Source organism: Lacerta agilis, chromosome 10 (genome assembly GCF_009819535.1).
Source record: "Lacerta agilis isolate rLacAgi1 chromosome 10, rLacAgi1.pri, whole genome shotgun sequence".
NCBI classification, from domain to species: Eukaryota; Metazoa; Chordata; class Lepidosauria; order Squamata; family Lacertidae; genus Lacerta; species Lacerta agilis.
In genome coordinates, this window is record NC_046321.1 from 29,484,208 (window position 1) to 29,510,214 (window position 26,007).

At 43.1% G+C, this 26,007-nt stretch overlaps 1 protein-coding gene across 2 annotated transcripts; it reads left to right on the forward strand.

Moving 5' to 3' along the window:
* Window positions 1-584: 584 nt before the first annotated feature.
* On the forward strand, window positions 585-24,124 carry L3MBTL2 (L3MBTL histone methyl-lysine binding protein 2). Of its 2 annotated transcripts, none has more exons than XM_033161967.1 (17): window positions 585-702; window positions 5,136-5,394; window positions 7,507-7,640; window positions 8,962-9,085; window positions 9,597-9,676; window positions 10,388-10,505; window positions 11,861-11,995; window positions 13,534-13,622; window positions 16,176-16,407; window positions 16,709-16,785; window positions 18,195-18,299; window positions 18,859-19,006; window positions 19,576-19,658; window positions 20,407-20,641; window positions 21,306-21,371; window positions 22,791-22,958; window positions 23,250-24,124. In XM_033161967.1, exons 1-17 carry the CDS (start codon window positions 664-666, stop codon window positions 23,528-23,530), a joined length of 2,373 nt encoding a protein of 790 aa, XP_033017858.1. In that variant the 5' UTR covers window positions 585-663; the 3' UTR covers window positions 23,531-24,124. The 2 variants fall into 2 exon arrangements, with proteins under 2 accessions (XP_033017858.1, XP_033017857.1); XM_033161966.1 differs by having other exon boundaries at window positions 586-702; window positions 21,273-21,371.
* The last annotated feature ends 1,883 nt before the right edge of the window (window positions 24,125-26,007 follow it).

Genomic DNA, 26,007 nt, shown 5'->3' on the forward strand with positions numbered 1-26,007 from the left:
ACGCAAAATGCAGGCGGCGCTTCGTTTTTCAGGCACACTCCTTTCCTTATAACGCAGGGCGAGACTGACTGCAGCCTGGCCTTTACTAAGAATTGCCTGGCCCTGGCGGGCAGCTGCTGGCACAGGAAAGCGGGTAGCGTCGAGCGCTCCTCTGCCAAATAATGTTGGCGGGTTGTGGGGGCTTCCCTCAAGGACGGCTGCTGCCTGCAGGGCCGACGGACAATGGCCTGGGAGGCGGTGCCTTTTTCCCTGCGAGGAGAGGCGGGGAACGGACTTGGCACATGGTCTGCATTCTCTGCAAAGTAAACACCCCACTGAGAACATGAGGAGAGACGTTCTAAGAGTGTGTTGTTGTTTTCCCCCCAACGGGTCTACAGCCTGAGTTAAACTTAGTTGCACCCCTTAAGAACTACAACTCCCAGAACCCTGCGCGCGGTGGAGCGAAGGCTGTTCACAAGCCACACGCCTCCCCCTCCGGCTCTTCCGGCGCCGCGTCTTCTCTGTCTGCCCATTGGGCGGCGAACGAGCCCATGCGCCTTGGAGGTGCGCGCGGAGGACGCTGAAAGCGACGCAGCTATTGGCCACTCGTTGCGCTCCGTAGGGGGAAGTGAGCGCGCGCCGCCCGGCCGCGTCTTGTCGCTGGCTGGACTGCTCGGCGTCTGCATGGGCAAGAGGAGAGCCATGGAGCGGGAAGGAGGCCCGGTAAGTCGGTCGTGGTGGTTCCTTTGTTCGGTTAGCGACGAGGCGGCAGTGAGGGAGGGCTCTCAAGTTCATTGCTATGGTGCCGTAATACGTCCCACCTGCCTGCCTCCTGCTTTAGTCGAGGGGCGGGGAGGGGGTGTTCCATGTCAAAACGTAATACAGTATATTTCCCTCATTCCCCCTAAAAGGAGGTCGCCCCACAACCCGTGCCTCTCTTTCTCCCACCCCCCTTCTTGCTGGACCCCTGTGTGCAAGGAAAGGCACTTTTCTTTAGCCTTAAACGGTATCAAATAAGCTTCCTTGAAAGTTAACTCGCTTGTCTTTTTCTCTCTTTTACTTTCAAAGATAGTTGCTCCTAGTCTAGATAGATAGATAGATAGATATGGATATTGGAAGCAATTCATTGAATAATAATAATAATAATTTATTATTTATACCCCACCCATCTGGCTGGGTTTCCCCAGCCACTCTGGGTGGCTTCCAGCAGAACATTAAAATGCAATAATCTATTACACATTAAAAGCCTTCCTAAACAGGGCTGCCTTCAGATGTCTTCCAAAAGTCTGGTAGCTGTTTTTCTCTTTGACATCTGGTGGGAGGGTGTTCTACAGGGCAGGTGCCACTACCAAGAAGGCCCTCTGCCTGGTTCCCTGTAACTTGGCTTTTCATAGTGAAGGAACCACCAGAAGGCCCTCGGTGCTGGACCTCAGTGTCTTGGCAGAACGATGGGGGTGGAGACGCTCCTTCTGGTATACTGGACCGAGGACATTTAGGGCTTTAAAGGTCAGCACCGACACTTTGAATTGTGCTCGGAAACGTACTGGGAGCCAATGTAGATCTTTCAAGACCGGTATTATGTGGTCTCGGCAGCCACTCCCAGTTACCAGTCTAGCTGCCGCATTCTGGATTAGTTGTAGTTTCCGGGTCACCTTCAAAGGTAGCCCCACATAGAGCGCATTGCAGTAATCCAAGTGAGAGATAACTAGAGCATGCACCACTCTGGCGAGACAGTCCGCGGGCAGGTAGGGTCTCAGCCTGTGTACCAGATGGAGCTGGTAGACAGCTGCCCTGGATACAGAATTAACCTGGGCCTCCATGGATAGCTGTGAGTCCAAAATAACTCCCAGGCTGCGCACCTGGTCCTTCAGGGGCACAGTTACCCCATTCAGGACCAGGGAGTCCTCCACACCTGCCTGCCTCCTGTCCCCCAAAAACAGTACTTCTGTCTTGTCAGGGTTCAACCTCAGATCTTTTAGCCGCCATCCATCCTCCAACTGCCTCCAGACACTCACACACTTGTTACTTCCTCAATCAAAAGGTGTTTTTTGTAATGCTATGTCTTTTTTTTTTTTACAAATCAGATTATATATAGTGTATTCTATAAGTCGATACACAAGTGTATTTTAGTTTATAGAGGTTCTTCTTTTCTGGGTGTTTTATATTTTCTTTATTGGTTATAATTATAAATAATAATAAAAATCTATAGGCTTTCCTTTAGGGAAAATATTTTTTGAACTGTTATTTCTCTTTTTAGAAAACCAACATGTGGGACAAAGCTCACCCCCTCCCCAAAATGCATTTTACTCCTCCTGTTCTCTCCTCAGTATGCCTTGTTTCTAGTATCAATGCTATATTTACTTTGTATTGCTGCCCTTGACAAAAAATAAAAATAGACTGAAATTTCTGAGTGTTGAAAGTGTTGGTTCCCCCCCCCAATTGAATCCATGTGACTGATGCTCCCAACTATGTTATTATGTGAATGATCCTGCACACACGTACCGTAAGTTTTTTTTAAGTATTGAAGATGTATGTGGGACAGTGCTAGACCTCTCGAAAGCATATTGACTAATTACCTCCTGGCTTTACTCTGTGTGAAACTCGCTGCTTCTTGCTTATCAAACAGCTTATTAAATTAGTAACTGGCTGCTATTAAAACTAAATGACAGGTTGCATAGTGAACAGTTAAGTGAAGTATCAATAGAATCAGAGTAACAGTATAGTTCAGGAGTCGCCAGTTTTGTGCCCATGGCTGGACCGGGATAGGTCTTCCTTGGCCCCCATCCTTCCACTGAAATTAGACTGTAGTCAGTAGAATTAGTTTTGGTGTATGCTTTGTTGCATGCTGCCCATGACAGTTTCTCCAGATTGGGTGCAAAGGTTGGTGAGTTCACCAGTCTTTAATCCTGTGCAAATTTAAGCGCAAGTTCCCCTGAACACAGTGGGGCAATTTACAGTTTAAATGTATTGTAGGATCTAATCACACAGTAGATGGGAACAAGGGTTGGATTTACTAATGCAACATTGATTGGAAGATGCTAATTGATTAGGAGTGTAGAACTGGTGATTCTTGGGATTAAAGGAATGCTTTGTGGAAGAAGGTGGAGCTCAGAAAGGAAATGGAATTTGATATTTATAGTGTGGTGGTTCCAGCTGTAGGGTGCATTGTGGCTGGATGAGTAGTCTTATTGTAGGCAAAGAACTTCATGAACTCAGAAGTGATTTGGTGGCTTGCTGGGTAAATGGACTTAATCAATACAGTATATTGCTTGATCCCTCACAACAAATAGGCAAAAACAAACATACATGTCCTTCCTGTTGAATAACTACTTGATCTATAATACTGTAGCTATTTGCTGGGGCTTTATATCATAAACTGTAGCTTAGATTTTTTTATTATTATTATTCTCCCATAAACACACGTTAAACATTAGGTGGGAAATGTTCTGATGGTTATACTTGCAAAAAGTGGTTAAGATTGGACTAATCTGCTTGAAGTCATCTTTACTGGATGTGGCCAGATTTTTTTCACCTCAATTTGTAGTGGGCTACTATGGGTATCTGCTGCTTGCTTGACATTGCAATCTTCTAGAATTAGAAAGAAAAACCAAGGCGATAGGATGTTTGACTGCACTGGCTTCCTCAGTATGTTGCTAAACTCACAAAGGTGCTTAACATCTCTTTCTGCTTCACTGTTTACCTCATGTCTTTACAGAGCTGGGCTATAGTCATGGTCACTTACCCCCAAAATCTGCTTAACTCACTTGTTTGCTTCGCTGGGGTTCCCCTCATACGTTTCTGCCTGCAGTGTCCTAACATTGCTTGAATCCAGCAAGTAGGAGGGGGAACTAGATGTACAGTTATCTCCTTTTTTGCCAACTGTGTATTTAACATCCTGTCTGCTTTGCCCCTAAATTTCCGATGTGTAGAAGGATTGCACAGGTCCTGGGTTTAAAAGTATGTTCTGGCCCTCTGGGCAATTTTAGCAATTCTGGCAATCCTGCAAGGTAACATGTCTGCACTTACGGATTATCTCAAATAATGCACTGCCTAGGAGAGGGGCAGGTGCAAGGCATGTTTCATGTGGTCAGTTGGGTCAGGGTGACGGCTAGGCCCAATGGACCAGGGTATCACTTCAAGTGGACTTGAGACAAGCTATTGAGAATTCCCCAGAATCCTCTGCAATATGCAGAAATTCTACAGCAGATGCTCAGGAGTTCCCCGGAGAAGATGCATCAACATAGACAGTGTTCCCTGAAAGAAAGAAAAAATGGAAAATGGTAGCAAAGATTGAAGTTATGAAACGTCAAAGAAGACTGAAATGATAATACAGTTATATCATCCCCCCTCCAAATTATTCTAGCTTGATTTTGTGTACTCCTTAGGATGTACATCAGTTTTACTTTTTCTTCTTCTTTTTGTGCAATTGCCCACTACTACCACATCACTGTTTTCTGATTGTGAACTAGTGCCTAATGTAATTTATGTGGTGCTCACTAAATACCTCAAAAAGTCAATCCTAAAATTTTGAGAGTTGTCATGACTTCAGGATTAAAGATTTTAAAGCACAGGATAAATGAATAGAGATGCATTTTCATATTGTTAGTCATATATATCCCACCTTCCCTAATAAATTTGGTTGGACTTGACTCTGCCTTTTTAGCACCAGTTGAAAATGCTTCCATTCTCCTGGAATTTTAACGGATATTATTTGTTTGTCCAATTAACTTTCTTTTTGTTAAGAAGATCTCTGCTGGATCAGACCAAAGGCCTATCTAGTCCAGCATCTGATAATTTGCTTGTCCTTTTCTGCAGCTCTTCCAGTTTACTCTTCCACTTAACTGTCTGAAAAAGATTTTCACTTGATGTTTGATATGTGTTGGTTTTAAATTGTTCTAGTTTTGTTGTTGTTGTTGTTGTTGTTGTTGTTAGCTGCTTGGGCTTAAAGGAAACATCACAGTATTCTAAATAAATATGTAATATTTTAAGGGGAGCATATTGAGGGAGTATGGGACCTCATCATTAGTGGAAGGACCGACACTTCCTTGGCTAATAGCCTGCTCAAATGATTCTGCCTCTGATATATGTGAACTGAATGCCTCTTCCCCACCATCATGTCTGTGGGTGTTTCAAATATACTCCTGTTTTGCTGCTAGTTGGAGTCTCCGGCCCATTGCAAGGCCTCATCCTTGGAGCAGAAGAATGAGGAGCAAGTTGATGATGACTTGGATCTCTTTGGGGGTTATGATAGCTGCCGGCGTTACAGCAGCAGTGGAGAGAGTGGCAGTACCTCCTTCCTGGAAGACTCTAGTGAGAATGAAGCAGCAGATCGAGAAGCTGGGGAACTGCCTACGTTGACTCCAAAGGCCAAAATACCTACCAGCCGATTGCCAGATGAAAGTGGGTCTGAGCCAGGTACTGGTGTTTTGTGGCAAAGGAAGCTGTTAATGATTGAATACAAAGCAGCTTTATTCTTTCTAGAGTGGGGGGGGGTAGAGATAGTTGATGGAATTCACTACATTTGGAGGATGAGCCAAAAAGAAATGTAATATCAGCTATTTAATAGGGAGAGTGTGTGTGATAGCCTATATTATCTCATACAGACATGGTGAGGGAGTATTGCATATACAGAGTATGCCTAGCCATATGGTATTGCATGAAAAAACAGTGGTGTGTAAATATGGAAGAATTCAAAATTTCACTATCATGCAGTTCTGCCCACTTTTTAAATCTACAGGGGCCTTGCCCCCAAGAAAACAATTTCAAACAAGCTATTTAAAAAAAAATGTTTGGTTAAAGATTTTGACATACATTTTCCATGAATTCAGTGCAGTTTTGGAAACTTGTATGTAGAAATACTGTGTGTTATAATCTGAACATTAAATTGTATTTGAACTTTTATACTTCTTTTTAATGGTAGCTTTAAAACAATACAGCCTGAAAATATGTGTCATATTAAAAAACATGAAATCAAACAATTCAGTTATTCTATATTGTTTCACAAGGAAAGCTTCTGCCCAGCAAATTCAAATTTTGTACTCAAAATCTGTTTGAGAAATAAACTTTTTTTTTTAAAAAAACTTAACAATCTTGATAATTTTCCTTATCGTATTCCTGGTGTTAAGCTTCTTTAGTAAGAAGGTTTGTGTTGAGAGGAGACTATGCAGGGCCAGACTTGTACATTTGGGGTAGTGTGTCTGAAAATCATGAAATAGGACCAGTGCAACTCCCACAAGGTGGGTTATATGTACACAGCTGAGTGTACCAGACCATATTCAGCAATTCCTCATGATGAGCTACAAACCTTTCTTGGAAATTGTGGAACGGTGATATCACAATGGAGCTAGATACAGTTGCGGTTACCAACATGGTGCCCAAGGGTGCAGTGGTGCCCCCTGCTCTCTGGCCCCTTCATCATGAGATGGCTTAGATGCTTTCCAGTTTCCCCCTTGAAAAGTACATAGAAGCAAAGGAGGAAGTTGAAAGAATGACAATCTTTTTCACTTTCTCTTTCCATTCTGTGTGCTTTTCAAGGCTCAGATTGACAAATGAGAAGCTGAACAGAAAGTAGAGTGACCAAGTGGGTAGGAAGAAAGGGGAAGTGAGCTATGGGACTGTGCGTATGAAAATGGAATGGCTAGGAGAGAAAGTGGGGTGCCCCAGGAGAGAGAGAAGATTGTGGCAGAGAGAGAGAGAGAGAATGAATGTGTGCATATGTATGTATGTACGTGTGCATATACCCAGAGGACCCAAAAAGCTAGTCATGCTTTGTGTCCAAAATGAGAGGGTGGAGTAGAGGCTCTTTCCATCCATTAGGTTGCAGCTTTTGTGGTGGATTTTATTAAAGTTATTAAATTCTGGCTTCAAGACAAAATTCTGCAATCAGGAATCTTATCTGCATTGTAACACATTTCCTGTGTTGGAGCACTGCCATACAGAGGTGGTTTGGGGCAGCTTCATAGGGTGTGCTTGTGTGATGTTTGGGTCAACCCATGCAGTTGCTATTGGAGGTACAGGTTCTTCCTTGAGCGCCATGCCCCCAGCTTATGGAAGTAGTTTATATCTCTGCTTTATAGTCAATACTATGCAATGCAGTACTGTCATCTTTGTGCTTTTTATCCAACTTGGTTGATGCTCCTAGTGGCCAGTGCAATAACTGGCACTCTCTACTCCTTCAGGTGTCTCTCTTTGGGATCCTAAAGCACACTATGGGCTCTGCTCTCTCCTTCTGATCCGCTAGTTGAAATGCCAGGACAAGAGCAGTTTGCGTCAGTAGCAACAAGTGACCCTTTACTTCCCCCTTGGTTGCTACCTGCCCTTCTTACATGCCAACTGCCTCTAGGATTCCCCCTAGATTCACTCCTTGTTTTGGGGGTGGGTGAGACATAAACAATTCCTCCTAGCTTGGAGGAGGAGATGGCTCCCAGTCAACCTAAGTTTAATCAACCCCGTTGGTAGCCTTGGGCTTTTCTGGTGGAACTGAATTGCTTCCTGCTGCTGAGGCCTGTTGTATTTGTGCCCCCTCAGCTGTCTGTGAGATGTGTGGGATTGTGGGCACAAAAGATGCCTTCTTCTCCAAGACCAAACGTTTCTGCAGCGTCTCCTGCTCCAGAAGCTACTCTTCAAATTCCAAGAAGGCCAGCATCCTGGCAAGGCTGCAGGTGAGCAAGGCCCACTTAACGAGGCTGCTGTTTGCTAAACGAGGCATGAAAATAACAGTAAACGGCGCTGGATGCCTGCCAGGGATATTCAAAAAGCCATTCTCTCATGAAGCAGAGACTTCAGGTGGTAGGAGGCACCTAGCAGACAGCCGCACTGGATAACTAATTGTTTGGAAGCAGTTTTTGGCAGGGGAGAGGAGACTTGAGGATGGAAAAGCCATGCCTTCCCCCATAGAATTGCACACCCACATGCACCAGCATATTAAAGATCACTTAACACAGAACACTTTCTCTTTAACTGCTGTTTCATATTTGTAAACAGGTTACTGAAGAGGCCTAAGTGGGTAGATTTTTCTCTACCCTTTCTAATGCATGCTTTTGTGGAGTGTGATTTTAAAAACAAACATTGTCAGTGATTGTAATGAAAAATAACACCTCAGAGTGGTGGTTATTCCAGATTGACTAATCTCTCAAACACACACACGATGTTGTATAAGTAAGCCTTATTTGGAATCTAATATTGTACAATTAAGAAATTGTGAATATGACACCAGGGGTGGTGGTTTATTTCAAATTTAGAATAAAAAGAGTGGATCTTTTGCAAGCGTTTCCTGTATGAGAGGAGGCACCAGAAGGGAGAAAAAGGACGGCCCCACTAGTTGACAGGGCACAGCGTAGTTCAAAGACAAGAGAGTGAGTTGGAGGAGAAGAGTGTTTCCTCAAAAGAAAATGAAGGAATCAGGTAGGTTTTAGGAAATAAGTTAGTTCTTTCTGTTCTTGATATCATTTCCATCTCCATAACTTGGAGTGAGCCTTTCAGGGACAGAGTTCCATATTTTCCAACTGTTAAATCACGTCGACCACTACAAGCACATGTATAAAAGGCAAGGGAAATATTAATAGTTGTTTTTGTCATCTTGTGAAAGTAGCAGAAAGTTCTGCATTGCGTTCCTTTTCCATTTGAATGGCAAAAAAATAATTCTCTTGTACCTTTGGAAAATTGCAAAACATACGGTTGCATGAGCTTTCCTAGGCCAGGAGTAATTTTTGTCAGATACATCTGATGAGAGAAGCCATAGTCTTTGAAATATCATGCCACATCTCTTCAGATACAGATAAGTTACTTTAGGAAAGCTACTTCTAAGCCATTTCGCTGCCACAAGACTTTCTTGTACTCGTTAAAGCTGCCCTTTTGGTTTCATCCATTTAACCTGCAAATCCATCACAGACAGCAAGATTTGTCTGTCCCTTGTGTCACTGCAAGGCTATTGAGAATTAACATCTTCTTATCGTTTTGTTTTGTCTTGTCACACTTTCACAGGGCAAACCACCTACAAAAAAAGCCAAAGTCTTGCACAAGGCAGCCTGGTCTGCAAAAATCGGGGCTTTTCTCCATACGCAGGGGACAGGGCAACTGGCAGATGGAACGCCAACTGGCCAGGATGGTAAGTGCTGGCAAGTGGGCAGAGGAAGTAAGAGGTTGTTGCTTGCTTCAAACCTCAAGGTAAATAGGAAGTTCATCAGAACCATGCACAAAAGTATTTCTGGTTGAATAGAATATGCCACCTGAAAGAGAAGAATGAATGTATAACCACTATAGATGTGGATGCAAGGTGAAGGAGTGCCTGCATGGCACACACACAGAGAGAGACTTGCGTCCCCTTCCTATTTTTTGGTGGTGCATTTCAGACTTGTTGGCCTTGTAAGCTAGTCTCTGCTCTTGGATAAGTCTATAAACGTCTGGACTGTTCTGTGCTCTCTATAATAGATCTAGCTATTTTCTCCTTTCTGCTGGATAGAGATGTCTGAGCTCTTCAGAAACTCGCAGTGTCTTACACCAAGAGGATGATGCTCCAATAGAAGATGTCCCCATACCTGTCCATGTCCTATTGTGGCGAATCTGTTTGCCAACCTTGAACCTTCTGTGTTGAGATGGTCTCTTGTGTCCCCTCCCAGCTCTCATCGTTGGCTTTGACTGGGGAGCGTATCTGCAGGACCATGGATGCAAGGCTGCGCCTGTTGGCAGTTTCAAACATGTGAGCACTCCCTACTTTCCATCAAGCCCATATGTGTTGTGTTGCAACAGAACCTAGGCTCCTGGTAAGATAAGAAGGGTCCCCAGGAAAGTGCTCGGAGTAGCTTAAATTTTGTTTTTAAACAAGAATATCAAATCAAGATGACTTTGAATGTCCATATTGTAAACTGTGTGCTATGATTTCCAAATGATAAAAAGCTTAATAGTATCCTGCAAATGGATCCCAATTAGATTTGGCAATCAGCTTAAAAATATGTGAACAATTAAATTCAGCGTTGCCAGAAAGGGGAACATTTAAACAAATCGTTAGCTAACATTAAAACTAGTGCAAACTGCTATGACCATAAAATAAGAGTAAGCGGTTCTACAGTAATGAGAAACCTACACTGTATGATTAACAATGCTCTAGTCATGACTGTGAAGATGAACAGGAGAATGGCCAACTTCAGACTCTCCATCTAGTGTTGGAGGTAATGCCCCCTTTTCTTCCACAATCACATTTTTGCCTAGAAAGGTGCTAGAGAAACACAAGCTAACAGAGTTAAGGGCACAAAGTTCTCTGTTAAAAGCAATTTCCTCACCTGCTCATCACACATGTGCAATTTCACATCCATACACACACACAAGCAAATATAAATTATTCTGACAATTTGCTATTCTTTCTATGGCTCCCTGTTTTTCTGCTTCAATCTGTTCTCCATTCCATCATCAGGTGCCTCTTTATGATCAGTGGGAAGATGTGATAAAAGGGATGAAGGTAGAAGTGTTAAACAGTGATGCTGTGCTCCCCAGTCGTGTGTATTGGATTGCCTCTGTTGTTAAGATTGCAGGTGGGTCTCTTGAGGGGGATAACAGAAAAGAGTAATTTACTTTCCTTATTGTTATTTGAATGTACATCTGCTTCCATCTGGAGACTTGAGGCAGGCAACATATTTAAAAGGAAATAAAAGCAACATCATTATAAAACGTTATGTACAGTACTTACTTTTTAACACTGATATGCAGCTATTCAAGCAGGTTTCAGATCTATTGCCCAAAACATAATTTAATTTGAAAACTTACATTAAAAGCATTATTGATAAAAGCAGCCCAAGAGAAATAACAGAACAGAGAATTAGCAACACAGCAATGGAAGGCTCTCTTTTCCTTTTCAAAACGGGAGATTTTAGCTTGTCTTTTAAAAGGACAGCAGAGAGGAGGCTGCATGCACCTCTTGTGGGAGGGCATTTCAAAGAATTGGGGCTGCAACAGAGAAGGCCCTGCTTATTGTAGAGAATAAGCTCACCTCCACAGTAGTTGGAAGCTGTACCAAGGCCTTATTAGTAGATCTCAATTTGCTAGGGAAGTTCATTTGGTAGTGCAAGTGGGTAGTGCAAGTACTAGAGCAGTGGTTTCTCAACCTTTTTGGTATGGCAACTCACAAGCCCAAATTTACCCGGCATGGTAGGTGACCCATTGATTTATTGTCAAATGAATTTTGGACCTCAGGTCTTTGGCAGCCATCAGTTTCATGCATTTTAACTTCAGGTTTGCCTATTTTATTACCACTGCTTAAGACATCCCAGTAAAAATAATAAAGCCTGTGACCCACTTGCAGGTCATAACCCACAGTTTGGGAAACATTCTGCTAGAGCACTGGTGGAATAGGCTTCCAGACTTGCCATGCTGTGCTGTGTCCCAACCCAGGGTCCCAGATGGGCCTTAAGAGCAGTCCTGGTAACGGGGCATAACTGTAAAAGATTTGGGGAGCTGAATTAGGACACTAGGCTATCTTTCCAGCTGGCAGAGTTATTCAGGCTGTGGAGCAGCTTCCTAAAACAAGTGGTAGAATCCCTGTGGTTGGAAGCATCCAGTGGTCCATGCACTGAGAACAGAATAAACAGAATAAAAAAATTCCTTCCAGTAGCACCTTAGAGACCAACTAAATTGTGCATGCACATGAAAGCTCATACCAAGAACAAACTTAGTTGGTCTATAAGGTGCTACTGGAAGGATTTTTTTAATTTTTTTATTATTATTTTTTACTATGGCAGACCAACACGGCTACCTACCTGTAACTGAGAACAGAGTTTGTCTTGAAGGAACTGTTGCTATAGTGATCAGAAAAAGGAGGGTGGCAGTGTTCGAGATGTAATAAAATGTTCTATTGTTTTCCTTTTCTGTCTCCAAAAATCAATCCACGCAGGATACAAGGCACTGTTACGTTATGAAGGCTTTGAGAATGACTCTAGCAGTGACTTTTGGGTCAACTTGGGCACTGTGGACGTTCACCCTATTGGCTGGTGTGCTGTTAACAGCAAAATCCTGGTGCCTCCCCAGTGTAAGTGTCTTTGAGTCTCGCCCTGCTTTGGGGGTTTATTTAACTCACAGTTTGCATCATTTCCCTTTCTCAAGTTGGATCATGCCCATTGGATCTAGTGACTATTAATCCTAAATTCTGCACGTTGGATACATTGGGGGCATTAGCAAAAAGTTATCAAATTGCATGTATGCTTGTAAATTTGAGAGTTCTTACAATATGAGAATTTTTGTTTAGGGGACTGAGAAAGCAGAGATGAACGAGAAATGGGTGTATTGGTATTGGGGAAGGGGGCTTTCCAGGCCAAATAGTCCAACCCTTTGTTCTAGATGACTGTCCCACACTAGGATGTGTCATTTTAGGGGGTAAAACTTAATTTTTGAAAAAATTCTTCAGAAAGCAGCCTTAAAAATACGTTTTTGAGTGTGAGGAATTCAAATCTATTATTTTCGTGATTGGACAACATTTAGCTTGGCAAGTCTAAGTTTGGTGAAAAAACGCATAAACTGCTTTTAAGAAAACCAAAGAATTTTCATTTTACCTTCTGAAAGTGCCAAGTAATGCCTAATAATAATAATGATGACGATGACAATAAAAAATATTAATGTATAATATAACCACAAGTACTTGGCAATCATTTTTAATTATCTCTGGGCAATTTTACACACATTCTAAGTTCCATGCGAAACTAAATTATATTAATTTAACCAAAATGTCTTTTGAATTCCCAAGTCATGTTACAACTTTTTAGCATCCCTCATTTTTGAAAAGTTGGATGGCCATCTGTCGTAGGTGCTTTAGTTGAAATTCCTGCATTGCAGGGGGTTGGACTAGATGACCGTGAGGATCCCTTCCAACTTTACAATTCTATGAGCTTCAAAGCCCTTTATGGCTCAGGACCACAATCCCTCAAGGACCACCTCTCCCCATATGAGCCAGCCTGGACCCTACAGACCTTTGAAACATTTTACTGTAAAAGCAGCTGATAAATGAAATAAATAATAATAAGTAGTTATTGTAGGTCGGATAATTTGCAGTGCAGAACTTTCCCTTGTCAAAATGTAAAGAAATTCACTGCATTTCAAGGTGATATGTAGTCACCTCTAAAGTTTCCATCAAAAATCTAGAGCCTGTTCAGGGTGGTAGTATGTTGAAACTTAGATGTTGCTGATGCTTTTGTTGAAAGACTACAGTGTTTTGAAGGAGCAAAGCAAGTTGCTGCAGGTAATTTTTGGGGTGAGTGTAAACTGAAAGGAGGCTTTAAGTTTAACCAGAGAAGAATAAAAATGAGGAGATCCCTGTGTTTCATCCTTCTGCAGGAATGAAAGGCGTGCTAAGTTTATTTTTTAATTATATGAAGATCATTATTCCAGCCTTCAACCACATATGTAATACTGAGGGCAATTTATAGCAGTTAAAAATCACACTTTCATAATAAAACAACAGAACTGTATTGGACACTGATACTGATAACAACCAAGACAGTCATAATGGATAAAAACAAAATTCTCAGATCAAAAGTATTATTTACCTGGGCAATCTTATACCTCTTTGTACAGCCATCCATTCAAAGTACACCGACTGGAAGGGGTACCTCATGAAAAAGCTTGTGGGAGCCAGGACTATCCCTGTGGATTTTCATATAAAGGTGAGGGAAAAAATCTTTCTCCCCCCCACCCCCCTGCACACAGAGGAAAGAATCAAGGCCTTTCTGCTTATCCATTCTTCCAGTAGCCCAACCTGGTGCCCTCACTATGTTTAGAAATACACCACTCATCATCCTTGACCATTGCTCATGCCGGCTGGGGCGGATGGGAATTGTAGTCCAAATATCCAGAGAACACAAAGTCGGAGGCTGCAGTAGCCCGTTCAGATTTTATATGGGCTGCAAGCCATGCTGGAGCTCATCTCTGTCCGGAAGGCCTGGTGATACTTGGTGATAAGGAAAGACACTTCTACAAGTTCCACACCATACATTTATAGCACTCTTATAGCATTTCAACACTCATGGCTTCCCCCAAAGAATTCTGGGAACTGAGAGGGTGCTGAGAGTTGTTAGGACACTACCCCTCACAGAGCTACAACTCCCAGAACCCTTAACAAACTACAGTTCCCACGAACCCCTGGGAGACGTTACTGTTAGCGATATGACAGTGCTTTAAATGCTTAGTGTGGATGTGAATGCAGTGCATTGAAACACACAATGTTTTTCAGGACTGAGCTGTGTCTGGGATAAGCAGTATAGCATAAAGTTGGTAGAATTTTCTTCAGAGTGTTTGGGTTCTGCCTAGTGCATTGTTTGATAAATATGAACAGAATGTGTTAGCTGTAATCTCCCACATTCGTGACATGATGTCCTTCAGTTTAAAAGACTTTTAAATAAAGAGCAATTAAAGCCCTGCTGTTTGGTCTGTTACCTTCACTAGCTCACCTAAAAACTCAGCTTAGCTATATTTGCTGCTGGAGGAGGTTAGGCGCCTCCTGCTGGCACATTTTAGAAAGCACCTTTGGCCGGAAGGGATTTTTCTTCATAATCTGTGCCTCTGAATAGTGAGATGGCGGATTGAGGAAGAGCTTTTGCAATTTTAGCTTCCACATTTAAACAGGCACAAACCAGTGATGCAGAGTTGGAATCAATAAGCAGTGTTGATTAGTCTCTTCAGAATGTTCATTGTGAGAGGGTAATTAGTGTTATACTTCATTATGCCTTTCTCTCCCTCCCCTGTTTTACGAGGCTGCCTTGGCTAGAGATGGTATATTAGGCTATTAGGGGCAAGGAGACTTCCTCTTGGGGGAGACCCTGTGAGTTACTGCTTCTGGGTCATATGAAGGCTGCAATTCTTTGCACGTGTGCTTCCACTGCAATCTGTTGGATCTGCTTTTAATAAATATGGGTAGGATCAGGCAGAAGGTCATTTTTTAGTAATAATGCTGTGTGTGTGTGTGTATTCTCCTTTAGAGCTTTTTTAAAGTTCAGAATGCTTCTCATATATTATCTCAGTAATCCTTACAACAGATAATACCAGATGTTAGCCATGCTCAGAGGAGACCCACTGAAAACAATGGACTTAGGTCCATTTGTTTCAGTAGGTCCACTCTGGGTATGAGTTAGTTGGGTATCCATCCCCCCAGTAACATTGTATTTTTTATTATTAAATAATTTTATTAATTTTCAAAAAGCCAGTAGCATTGTAAAGTATGTCAGTTATATCCACATATGGCAGATTTGGGCAGGGGACATGAGGGTCTGGTTTGCCAAAGGCCATATCCTAAATTCATGCCAGAGTTGCAATTTACACCAGGACTTCCTGGTTCATAGCTCCACCTCCTGGTTTACAGCACTTTGTTGGCTAAATCTGCTTCTGCCAGAGATGTGGGGCATGAGCCCTTAACACAGAATATGAATCCAAGGAAGGTTCTGGAATTTTGACTGAGACTCTTCCCCCAACAAAACAGTCAGTGTGGTATTAGGGTACCTTGGGCAAGTCTCTCTCTCTCTCTCTCAGCCTAGCCTGCCTCACTGGGTTGTTGTGAGGATGAAGAACCATGTATGCTGCCCTGAGCTTCTTGAAGAAATGGCAGGGTACAAATGTAATAAATCAGGTTAGATTGTGGTTTTATTTATCTAAATGCTCTGGGCTACACAAAAGTGGCAATGGCAGCATTCACATTTCATGGTAAATAATAGTGAATGGTTTAGCATGAATGCAGAGATGGCTCCTGCTTTACTGCTTCTTGAGCAGTGCCAACAAACCCTGGGCCCTGGCTTAATACTGCATCTGAACTGGGGACTCAGATCTGGACTCAATCAAATGAGTCCAGAAGCCAAAATTTATTCAGATGTATCGCTGAGCCAAGGACCATGGTTCATGACTCCCACTCGTGCTAGAGAAGGAGCAAAGTGGGAGCCATGTCTGAATTCATGCTAAAACATTAACTATGGGTGTATGACCTGGGCTACTGAAAGTGTTTGAAAAAAAACCCCAATCTGAATGGATGGCCAAATGCTTTTATGTTGACATGGAAGCACCAGCAATTGGGGTGGGGTTTTTTGGGGATTCATGCGGCACCCCATATTTAAGAAGAACTGCAAGGGTGCACTCTAGAGGAGGAAGCGTAAAAGTGCAGAGAGTTGCGCAATCTCTGGAGGAGAGTCGCAGGCATGGAAGGCAGCAGAGCATCTCTCTTCTTGTTTACTCAGATGACGGAGAACATGAAGTATCCCTTCCGCCAAGGCATGAGACTGGAAGTGGTGGACAAGACCCGTGTTTCTCGGATACGTGTGGCTGTCGTGGACACTGTGATTGGTGGCCGCCTGAGGCTTCTCTATGAAGATGGGGACAGCGTTGATGATTTCTGGTGCCACATGTGGAGCCCCTTAATCCACCCTGTTGGCTGGTCTAGAAGGGTTGGCCATAGCATAAAGAGAACGGGTGAGGATTTAGATAGGAGAAAAACTACTCTTCTACTTGAAGTATATATTTTAACCTTTCAAATTGTTGCAGATATAATGTATTCCTTCCTTTTAATGAGATCAGAGCACATGACGTGTTACTTTACGGTTTTTAAGATGACGAGAATGTTTGAAATGTATGCTGTGGCAAATAAACTATTTTTAAATGGAAAAAAGAAGAAGAATTTTCCTTCCTAAAACATGACCACTAGCTAGCAAATTCAAGGTGTCTCGTTTCACTCATTCTTACTTTCAATATCCTTTTATGTCTTTGCTGGAAGAAAAATCTAATGACATGGCACACCACCCTACTTTCCGGAAGATCTACTGCGATGCTGTTCCGTATCTCTTCAAGAAGGTGGGAAAGGTTTACGGTCTCTTTCTTTTCTTTGTTCTCCAAATGAGATGGGATTTGCACCATTTGGGGGGGTTGTAGTTTATGGAGCTCTTGAAATCTCTCTCCTGCCCTGCAAGGGACTAGCTGTTGTAGCACCCAAGGAGCTCAGTGTTGTATGAACCAGTCAGGGGGGCCGTCTCTGTTGTGGCTCTCCATGGAATCACCTTGCGCTGGAACTGAGACAGGCACCAGCACTGTTGGTGTTTCAGCACCTTCTGAAGTGCCTCTTCCCAGGCTTTGGCTGGTGTTTAGTTCTGTATACCTGCAGGAGTGTCTCCACCCCCATTGTTCATCCCAAACATTGAGGTCCAGCTCTGAGGGCCTTCTGGTGGTTCCCTCACTGCAATGCAAGAAGCGAAGTTACAAGGACCAGGCAGAGGGCCTTCTTGGTAGTGGCACCCACCCTGTGGAATGCCCTTTTGTCAGAAGTCAAGGAAATAAACAACTATCTGACTCTTAGAAGACTTCTGAAGGCAGCCCTGTATAGGGAAGTTCTTAATGTTTGGTGTTTTACTGTGGTTTTATAATTTGCTGGAAGTTGCCCAAAGTGGCTGGGGCAACCCAGTTAGATGGGTAGCATATAAATAAAGTAGTAGTAGTAGTAGTAGTAGTAGTGGTGGTGGTGGTGTAGTGGTTAAGAGTGGTATACTCGTAATCTGGGGAACCGGGTTCGTGTCTACGCTCCTCCACATGCAGCTGCTGGGTGACCTTGGGCTAGTCACACTTCTCTGAAGTCTCTCAGCCCCACTCACCTCACAGAGTGTTTGTTGTGGGGGAGGAAGGGAAAGGAGAATGTTAGCTGCTTTGAGACTCCTTCGGGTAGTGAAAAGCGGGATATCAAATCCAAACTCCTCCTCCTCCTCTTCTTCTTCTTCTTTTATTGTTAATTTGCCCTCAATTGTTGCTGCATTTTATTTTTCAAAGATTTAACACTGTTTTACTTTGCTTTACACTGTTGAGCTATTGGGGATAGGGTACAGGACCTGGGTGAGCTGAAAGCAAAACAGGGATGGCTTGCAGCAAAAAATATGGGGAAGACTTTCTGTGGTTGGAAAGAGTCATTCCCCTATTGAAGGACTAGACCTTGGAGGAAGCTTAAGCAGTGGGAGATGTTGTCTTTCCCTTTATCGTGTTTATCCTATTTGGCCTTGCAACCATGCTGTGATGTAGTTCACTGCTGTTCTCGTGTATCAGGTAATTAACTGAGAACAAGAGTGCTGCTTCCCCAAGGCCAACCGGCAAAGCTGGAAAGCAATTTGAACTCCTACGCCCCAATCACCAGGGTCAGTCTTTCTAGTTGCCCACACATTTCCCTGCATGCATTTTACTTCTTTATCACCAACTTCTTTCTCATCCATAATCTGTTCCAGGTGCGTGCTGTCTACCCAGAAGGTAGCTGGTTTGAGGAAGGCATGAAACTGGAAGCCATTGACCCTTTGAATATGGGCAACATATGTGTGGCTACTGTCCGTAAGGTATGCCGGTCTCAAAAGAGGGAGCGGCTGCTTCAGCCAAGCACAGCACTTTGCACCTTGGGCTTTCAAGGATTTGGGAGTCAGACTTGGAAGGAAGGAAGGAAGGAAGGAACTGCTTTGGAGTTGTTGCTTTTTTTACAAGGAAGCGGTGTATAAATTTTATGAAATAAAAAATCAAGGCTCTGGTTTATATACCATAGAGCCAACTTATTTGGGACAGTGGGCAGATTTTGAATTTTGAGAAAATGTTGGAGGCAGCAGTCGCAAAATATGTGCTATGAGTCTGCTTTTTAAAAATCTAATAATGCTTGTACAGTGCTGATGGGATGTTCAAATCACACACATGTGAGTGCAGATCTTGGTTTTTGAAAGAAAAGCAAGTTATAAATATTTTTTAAAATAAATGAGCGATAAAAGTAAGAGGAAAGTTTGTTATATTTAGGCACTTAAAAGCATAGAGTGCTCCAGCTCTTCTCTCTGTTGAGTTTAGAAACTGCTATTATGAAATACTTTAGAACAACCTTCAGGGTCGCTTTCTCCCCCCTGGCCTGTCTTTCAGGTCCTTTTAGATGGCTATCTCATGATCGGCATTGATGGCGCAGCCTCTGAGGATGGTTCTGATTGGTTCTGCTACCATGCTTCCTTGCCCTCCATTTTCCCTGTCAATTTCTGTAAGCAGAACAACATTGAGCTGACGCCTCCGAAAGGTGAGGACCCCAAGCTCTCTTTCTCTTTGCTTGCTTCCATGGCAGATTGAGCTCCTTCCCTGCAAAATGGAATGCCTTGCTTACGTTAGACTACAAGTGTGAAACCAACATAGTTTCTTCTTTGCCATCAAGATGGCGATCTCTGTTGTTGTTTCTGCCCAAGAAAATTGGGAGTTTGGCTGGAAATCAGTTTCTGTCTTGCTGTCCCCTTGCATTTGCTCCGAATAGAATGCCTGCCTCTGAATCTTACCTTTTCCATGCTTCTTGGGGGCATTGGAGGGCTATACAAAAGCTGGTGTTCATCCTTTCCTGCCTCTGCACTTCTCTGGAAACAAGAACTACTTGGTTTTCTGAATAGCTATTGCATTGTGTTCTGTCTGATCTCCACTCTGGAAAGCAAACATTGTTTTTGCTTTGCTCCACTGCAGCTGGCATTGGCTTCTTCTTGGACAAATATGTGCAAGGGGATAGACAATAACTTGCATGCTTCTCCTGCTCCTTCTGGTTGTGGTGTTTATGAGGGGGGTGTTTCATTCCAGTAACATCCCCCCCACAACTTCATACTTCAGGGCATGATGCCAAGACCTTCAATTGGACAAGCTATCTCGAAAAGACCAAGTCAAAGGCTGCACCAGCGCATCTGTTCAACGTGGTGAGTACCATGTGGAAGGGCAAGTTCACAAAGGCATCAGCATCACCCCAAACTAGTGGCTCTGTTGTTGAGAAGCAAATGGCCTTATGAGAAATGTCATTATATACAGTGCAGATGCAAGCATACTTAATAAATATTGTGTAAAGTATTTCCCTGAAGCTACAGAAAATGGCAATCAGCTTTATCAGGGATAGTTGAAATGGCTTCCCTAAGTGGAAAGGTCCAAGTGTCTGGGATGTTTAGTCTAGATAGGGAAGTAAGATTCATTTCGTACATGGAATTTCAATGATCCAGGCTGGACAGAGCCTCACCCTTGACAGTGTGCTTTGCTAGAAAGAGATCAAGAAGACTGCACTCTGCAGCAGAGTCAAATCTCTCATTTATAACCTTGGCATTGGTACTGCTAACTTAAATGTGTAAGGCTCTCGTTCCCCCCCAGTTTAAATTCCTTCCTTACCTCATTACAAATATCATTTCTAGACACTCATACTGTCCCTCAACTTGAACTGATAAGCTTCCCCAGTAGAATTGACTATTAATTTATTAAAATATTTATTTAATTAAAAAATATTTTACAGCTGTGTGTGCGCGCGTGCATACACTTAAATTTTTAAAAGCAGAGAGCATTATGTAGAATTTGGATTTCTGAGAACAAGAACGTTGAGTGCAATCAATCAATCAAGCATGCAGCCCTCATGGGTGTATATTATTATTTGAGGTTGGTATATCATGCTGCTCCTTTTCCCAGGATTGCCCAAACCATGGCTTCAAGATGGGTGCCAAGCTAGAAGCAGTGGACTTGATGGAGCCCAGGCTTATCTGTGTGGCCACAGTGAAGCGAGTGGTACATCGGCTCCTCAGGATACACTTTGATGGTTGGGACAGTGAATATGACCAGTGGGTGGACTGTGAGTCCCCAGATATCTATCCTGTGGGCTGGTGTGAGCTGATAGGCTACCAGCTACAGCCCCCAGTAGCACCAGGTAAGAGAATGTATCTTCTTTCATCCAGCATCACCAGTTTCATTCAAGGTGTGCTGGTGGCAATCTGACCTATGCTCTTCTTTTTACTTCCCTTATGAGAAAGAGGTACCTTCCATCTTACCCACCCTATGTCTTTATTGCATAGGAACCTGGGCATGTTAAAGGCTAGGAACCAGAGTGGGCAGGTTCAGTAGCTGATGAGGAATTGAAGCTGAAATCAAAACAACAGGAACCTCCCTATTTTGAGGGAGGGGGATGTTTTCAAGCAGAAATGGTCGTTAAACCGATTCTGCTCTCAATACCAGCTCCATATACATGCAGCCCATTCAGTGAGGACTAGAGCAGCCTTTTGGCTTTTCCTGTACCTTTGAATTGCCTTACTCTGAGCCACTAAAGTTTTTTACAAGATGAAATCATTGTGAGGCCCCAGAATAAAATGTACAAATGTAGCAAACTTGGGGGCTTGTGGGGGACTAGACAGAAAACTGATCTCCTCTGTCTCTTTCTTTTTATACAAAGTGTTCTGAGCTTGTTAAACTGGGAACTAATCATGAACCCTCCTGCTTGGAAACCTTATGCAGCTGTGTCTTTATACTTAGCTGCTGCTTAATGTTTCCTGTGTCCTGTGTAGTTTCTGATTGTAGATCTGTTTCCTCGGTGGCAGAGCCTATGTCACCAGTCCCAGCTAAGGAGGTGCCGAAGAAGAAACGAAAGCCATATGGGAGGAAAAGTGAGTGGCAATTAGAACAACCTTGTCTCTATGATTCATCTTAATAACAAAGCAAATATTACAAGGTTTGATACTAAGGCTTCCTGCAGATAGTATGCTACCCAGAACTACCAGTGCACATGCAAGGAACATTAAGGTACAGAAGATGGGGGTGGAACATTTGCCTGGACTATCTTCTGTGAGGATGGCATTGCAAAATGGAGTAGCTTGAAATGTGGATGCTGGGACAGTCTGACAGGGCATGAAATGGACTGCCTCATCATTAGCTTGTGCCTTGTCCCATGCGTTCTTGCGAATCACCATAAGCTGTCACTATTGGAATTGGGATTCTCAATTGGATGGACCACGTATATGACTTTGCTCTATGACAGGGATGAGGAACCTGTGATTCTTCCAATTTTGAAGCACTACAATTCCCACCATCCCTTTTATCATCCCATTGTCCCTCTGTTACCCAACCTGAGCCTTAAAGGAGCATGCCTTTCTTATGTTGCTGGTGAGGATGGCCTGCTGTGAGGCAACGCCGAATAGGGCCCTTCTCTGTAATACCCAAGATCCTTCTACGTGGAGGTGCCAGGTGACTGAATCTGGGACCTTGTTTGTGCAGAACATGAGCTATGGCTCTTCAAGAATCGTGGCTACAACAATTGTGTTTGAAACCTTGAACATCTCTTACTAAAAGGGTCTCTGTTAACGTGGTGGGAAATGAGCTCTGCCTGAATATCAGATTAATGTAGTGGGCTAAGTGAACCATCGGCCTAATGGCCAGCAGCTGATGTTTCTATTGAACTGGCCAACTAAATAGACTAAACATATAAGAGCCAGTGTGGTGTAATGGTTAGAATGCTGAACTAGGATCTAGGAGACCAGGGTTCAAATACTCACTAAGCCATAAAGCTCACCTTGTAATTTAAACTAAACAAAAATGACTATCAGTAGCACTTGTGTCAGTGTTGCAACAGTGTATTTAGAGAATTGTTTGATTGTTCAGCATCCTGCTAAGTTCAGTACATGCCTTACCTATCTTGCAAGATTCCTATGAGTCTTAATTCTAGCTCTCTTTGAAGTAGTCAGCCAGTGTCTTGAGTACCATATTTTTCCGTGTATAAGACTAGGGTCTTTCCCCTTAAAATAATGTCAAAAATTAGGGGACATCTTATACATGGATATATCTCTCCCCCCCATTTTCTTAAATCTGAGTCCCCCAAAATAGGGGGCGTCTTATACATGGGGGTGTCTTATAGACAGGAAAAATACAGTGATTTCAGCTGCGCTGAGAGCTCACTTGACTGAATGCTGCTGCCATACAAAAAAAAAAAAGAACCACCAAAAAACCTTCACAACAAGATGTTAATATAAGAAGCAAAACAGTCACAAAGGTTGGTTTTCTTATTAACTGGCTTTTTTCTGTATACAAAGGAAAGAAGATGACTGCTAAAGCCCGTTCCATCAAGCAAGCAGCAAAGAAGACGGCTGCCCCCAAAGTAAAGAAGAAACCACAGGCTGCCAAGAAAAGGACTGCCCCTAAAGCAAAGGAGGGCACACAAACTGCAAGCAAGACCTCACGGAAACCAGCTTCTGATGAAAGTAAATTAAAAGGGGTGTCACTTATTCCTACTTTTTTGCTGCCCCCCTTCAGTGGGATTGGAGATGGGAAGGTGGTGGTTGTGTAAATTAGCTATTTTCCTGCTCACCATTTCCAGTGCAGAATCTGCCTGCTGTTGTAGGAAACTCCAGTCACAGGTCTCCCGGCCTTGGTACATATGGATGCAATTTACCGCAAGCTTTTGCTATTGTTTATTTCTTACATGTGTATGTGAATGCTCTGAGGACTGTGTCCTGTGATGCGAATGTGGCCCCTCTCTCTGTTTCTTGCAGTTGTTGCTGTGGAGGTGAAAGAAGAAATTTTTGACGATTCAGCAATGGAACTTGAAGCCCCACCGCTACCAGTACCAATCAGCTGCTTAAAGGATGAAGATATGGACACGGAATCCCCACCGAGTCCTACGCCAGGTGGCTGCCTAAAGGATAAGGATATTGAACCAGAAGCTGCAGCAAGCTCTGTGCTGCTCAGCTGCTTAAAGGATGAAGTCATGGAACCAGAAGCTCCAGCAAGCCCAGTATTGATCAGTTGCTTGAAGGATGAAGATGTAGACTAAAGCTTCATGCCACAAAGTGACTTGATGTTCTTTTGCCACAGTTCTTGAGGAAATTAGGAAATTGCTGGCCTCATTTGCGGGGGCATGGACCACAGTTTATAAAGCTGTAGTTTTTTAAATAGTTGATGGATCACCTCAAAATAAAAAAGGAAAAGCTCTCAAAACAAATTTCATTTAATTAAGTAAAAAGGCAAGCCCACTATGCCTTTCTGACTGGCATGGCAGGAGCCAAGGATGAATTTCTCCATTTTAGATCTCTGTAGGGAGGTGCTTCCAGTCATTTTAAACTTGCATCAATTGAGCCAGAATCTAGATAAGTGCCAATAAAGTACAGAACCACATCCATTACATGGTATTGGGAACTGCTCTCCCAAATCATCTGTCTTCCTCTGTGCTACATTGTTTCTTCCTGCCATTTTGGCCACAGAGTCTAAGAAGGCACAGGACACATGAAATCAAATTACATGTGAGCCCAATGCACTTTGGAGCATCCCATTTTCCTCTGTGAGGAGTAGGAGTATACACTTGCCCCCCTTTGTACTATGAACAGAGTGAATCAATTCTTTGACAATAATGAGAGGAGAAAAATCTATTGCAACCTGTAAGGTCCGCTGGGTGGTTGCTCATGAGTAAACAGCCAAAACTCCGTCCTGTCTTTTAGCAGTTTTATTGTGCATACTATTTACAGTGCAGAGCTACAAGTTCATGTCTGTATCAGTCACTCGCAGAATCCGGGAGTGGCCCCTTCTGGCTGTGACCCCAACATAAGAGCATCGGTATACGAAATCTCCGCCTACCCTCCTTACGTTTCACCCCTCTGCACACTTGGGGCAATGGAAATGGCGTGTCTCCTCCCTCGCCCGCTGGGCGAGGGGAGTGCAAGGTCTCTCCAACATCCCCAGAGCCTCTGCTCTCCAGCCTCTGAGCTGCCTGCCCCTCCCCACTGGATACATTGCTGCTTCCTCTGCTGGAGGAGGAGGTGCTGCTGGTCAAGTGGGGTCGGGGCTCTTTGTAACATCCCGAGACCCCTTCCACCACCCTGCGCTGAGCCGGGGACAGTTCCCTGACACAACCCTTTCTGTAAATAAAACTACATGTGTTTATTTTGCCCTTTTGTTAAACAAACTCAAACTGTACAGGTGAAATTTGTAAGTAAAAGTTAGTCCGAATACCTTGTGTTTGGAGTCTTCTCTGGTCAAGAAAATATGGGTACCAAAGGCATACAGAAGCGACTTGTGCATTGTTTTCTAGTTCTAAAGTACATCTGTCTGCAGGGGGGGATTGTTTTGCCTTTTGTCTTCTCAGCCAGATTAGTCCCCAGGGTCATAACCACGACACCAAAAGTATCCTTTTCACTTTTATAATACTATATACTAGAGAAAGTGTTTCCAAACCAGAACACACAAATGTTTTTAAACATATGCACTATAGACATGTGCTAGGAACATAATGCATGGAATGACACTTAGTTTACCTTTTCTGACTCAACTCCTCTTTCCCTGCTGCCATTGCCCCCAAATTGTGTTTCTTCCCTCCTTCCCCTTTGCTATTTGCATTTATTCCCAAACTACCTAAAGTGTGACAGCTGGAATCTAAAGGGATTGGGATGTGCTATTATGGCATGTTGCGTTTCTAAAGCAGGGTGCGTAGACTTAATGGCTTGTTGGTTCTGCAGAGCCTTTTTCTTTCTGTTAGAACTCAAAAGACCTAACAACCATAGCCAGGTGCAAATTACAGATAGGAAGAATTAAAGAATAAGGTCCCTTTGAGCACATTTTGAGACTAGGAATGTGACCAGAACTGGGCTGAGCTCTTTACAGAAGCTTAATTTAAGTAGAAAATTTCATTTTGTTGTTGCCATTGTTAAACAATTGGGAGTCAGAATTCCATGTCAGTCTTCTGCAAATCAGCCAGAGATCTGTCTGTGGATTCTGATCTAACATCTGCACTGCCCTAATGTAAACCATCTTTATCAAGCATCCTTGTCACTCTTCTGACTGTGGGCATTTTGATGGGCCCCAAAGTCAGCATGTTTCTCCCACCTTGGCCTGAAATGAAAGAAGGCTGTTGGGTGGGGACTTGAAAAAGTCCAGAAGTGTGGACCGACCATCCCTGTTGGCCTCCTTATTCCCAAGCTTCTGGTGAGGTGACTGTGGTTTTTCATCTCCTTCCTCAACAATAAATGGGTAGACTGTACAGGGAGAGTCCAGATCTAACCGTATGTTTTTGTACAGACTCTACCCATCTTCTACCAACTTTCTCCTTGCAGAAAGTAAGTCTGTGCCTTTTAACATCAGGAATGAAAGTAAATCTCATTTTTATAAATGTCAAAAAGGATAAAAGTAAATTACACTAGAGCTGTAACTGAAGTGTTTATTTTTTAACTATTGCATATGATACTTACATAGCCGTATAAAAATAGCTTGCTTCTATTTATATTTCACACACAAATAATTCTTTGTGCATTTAGTTACACG

Bases quoted from the DNA above. Each gene is read 5' to 3' on its own strand.
- L3MBTL2 (XM_033161966.1), top strand. From the start codon at position 664: ATGGGCAAGAGGAGAGCCATGGAGCGGGAAGGAGGCCCG. The intron at 703-5,135 runs GTAAGTCGGTCG...TTTTGCTGCTAG, and splicing joins TGGAGCGGGAAGGAGGCCCG to TTGGAGTCTCCGGCCCATTG. The intron at 19,659-20,406 runs GTGAGTACCATG...TCCTTTTCCCAG, and splicing joins CAGCGCATCTGTTCAACGTG to GATTGCCCAAACCATGGCTT.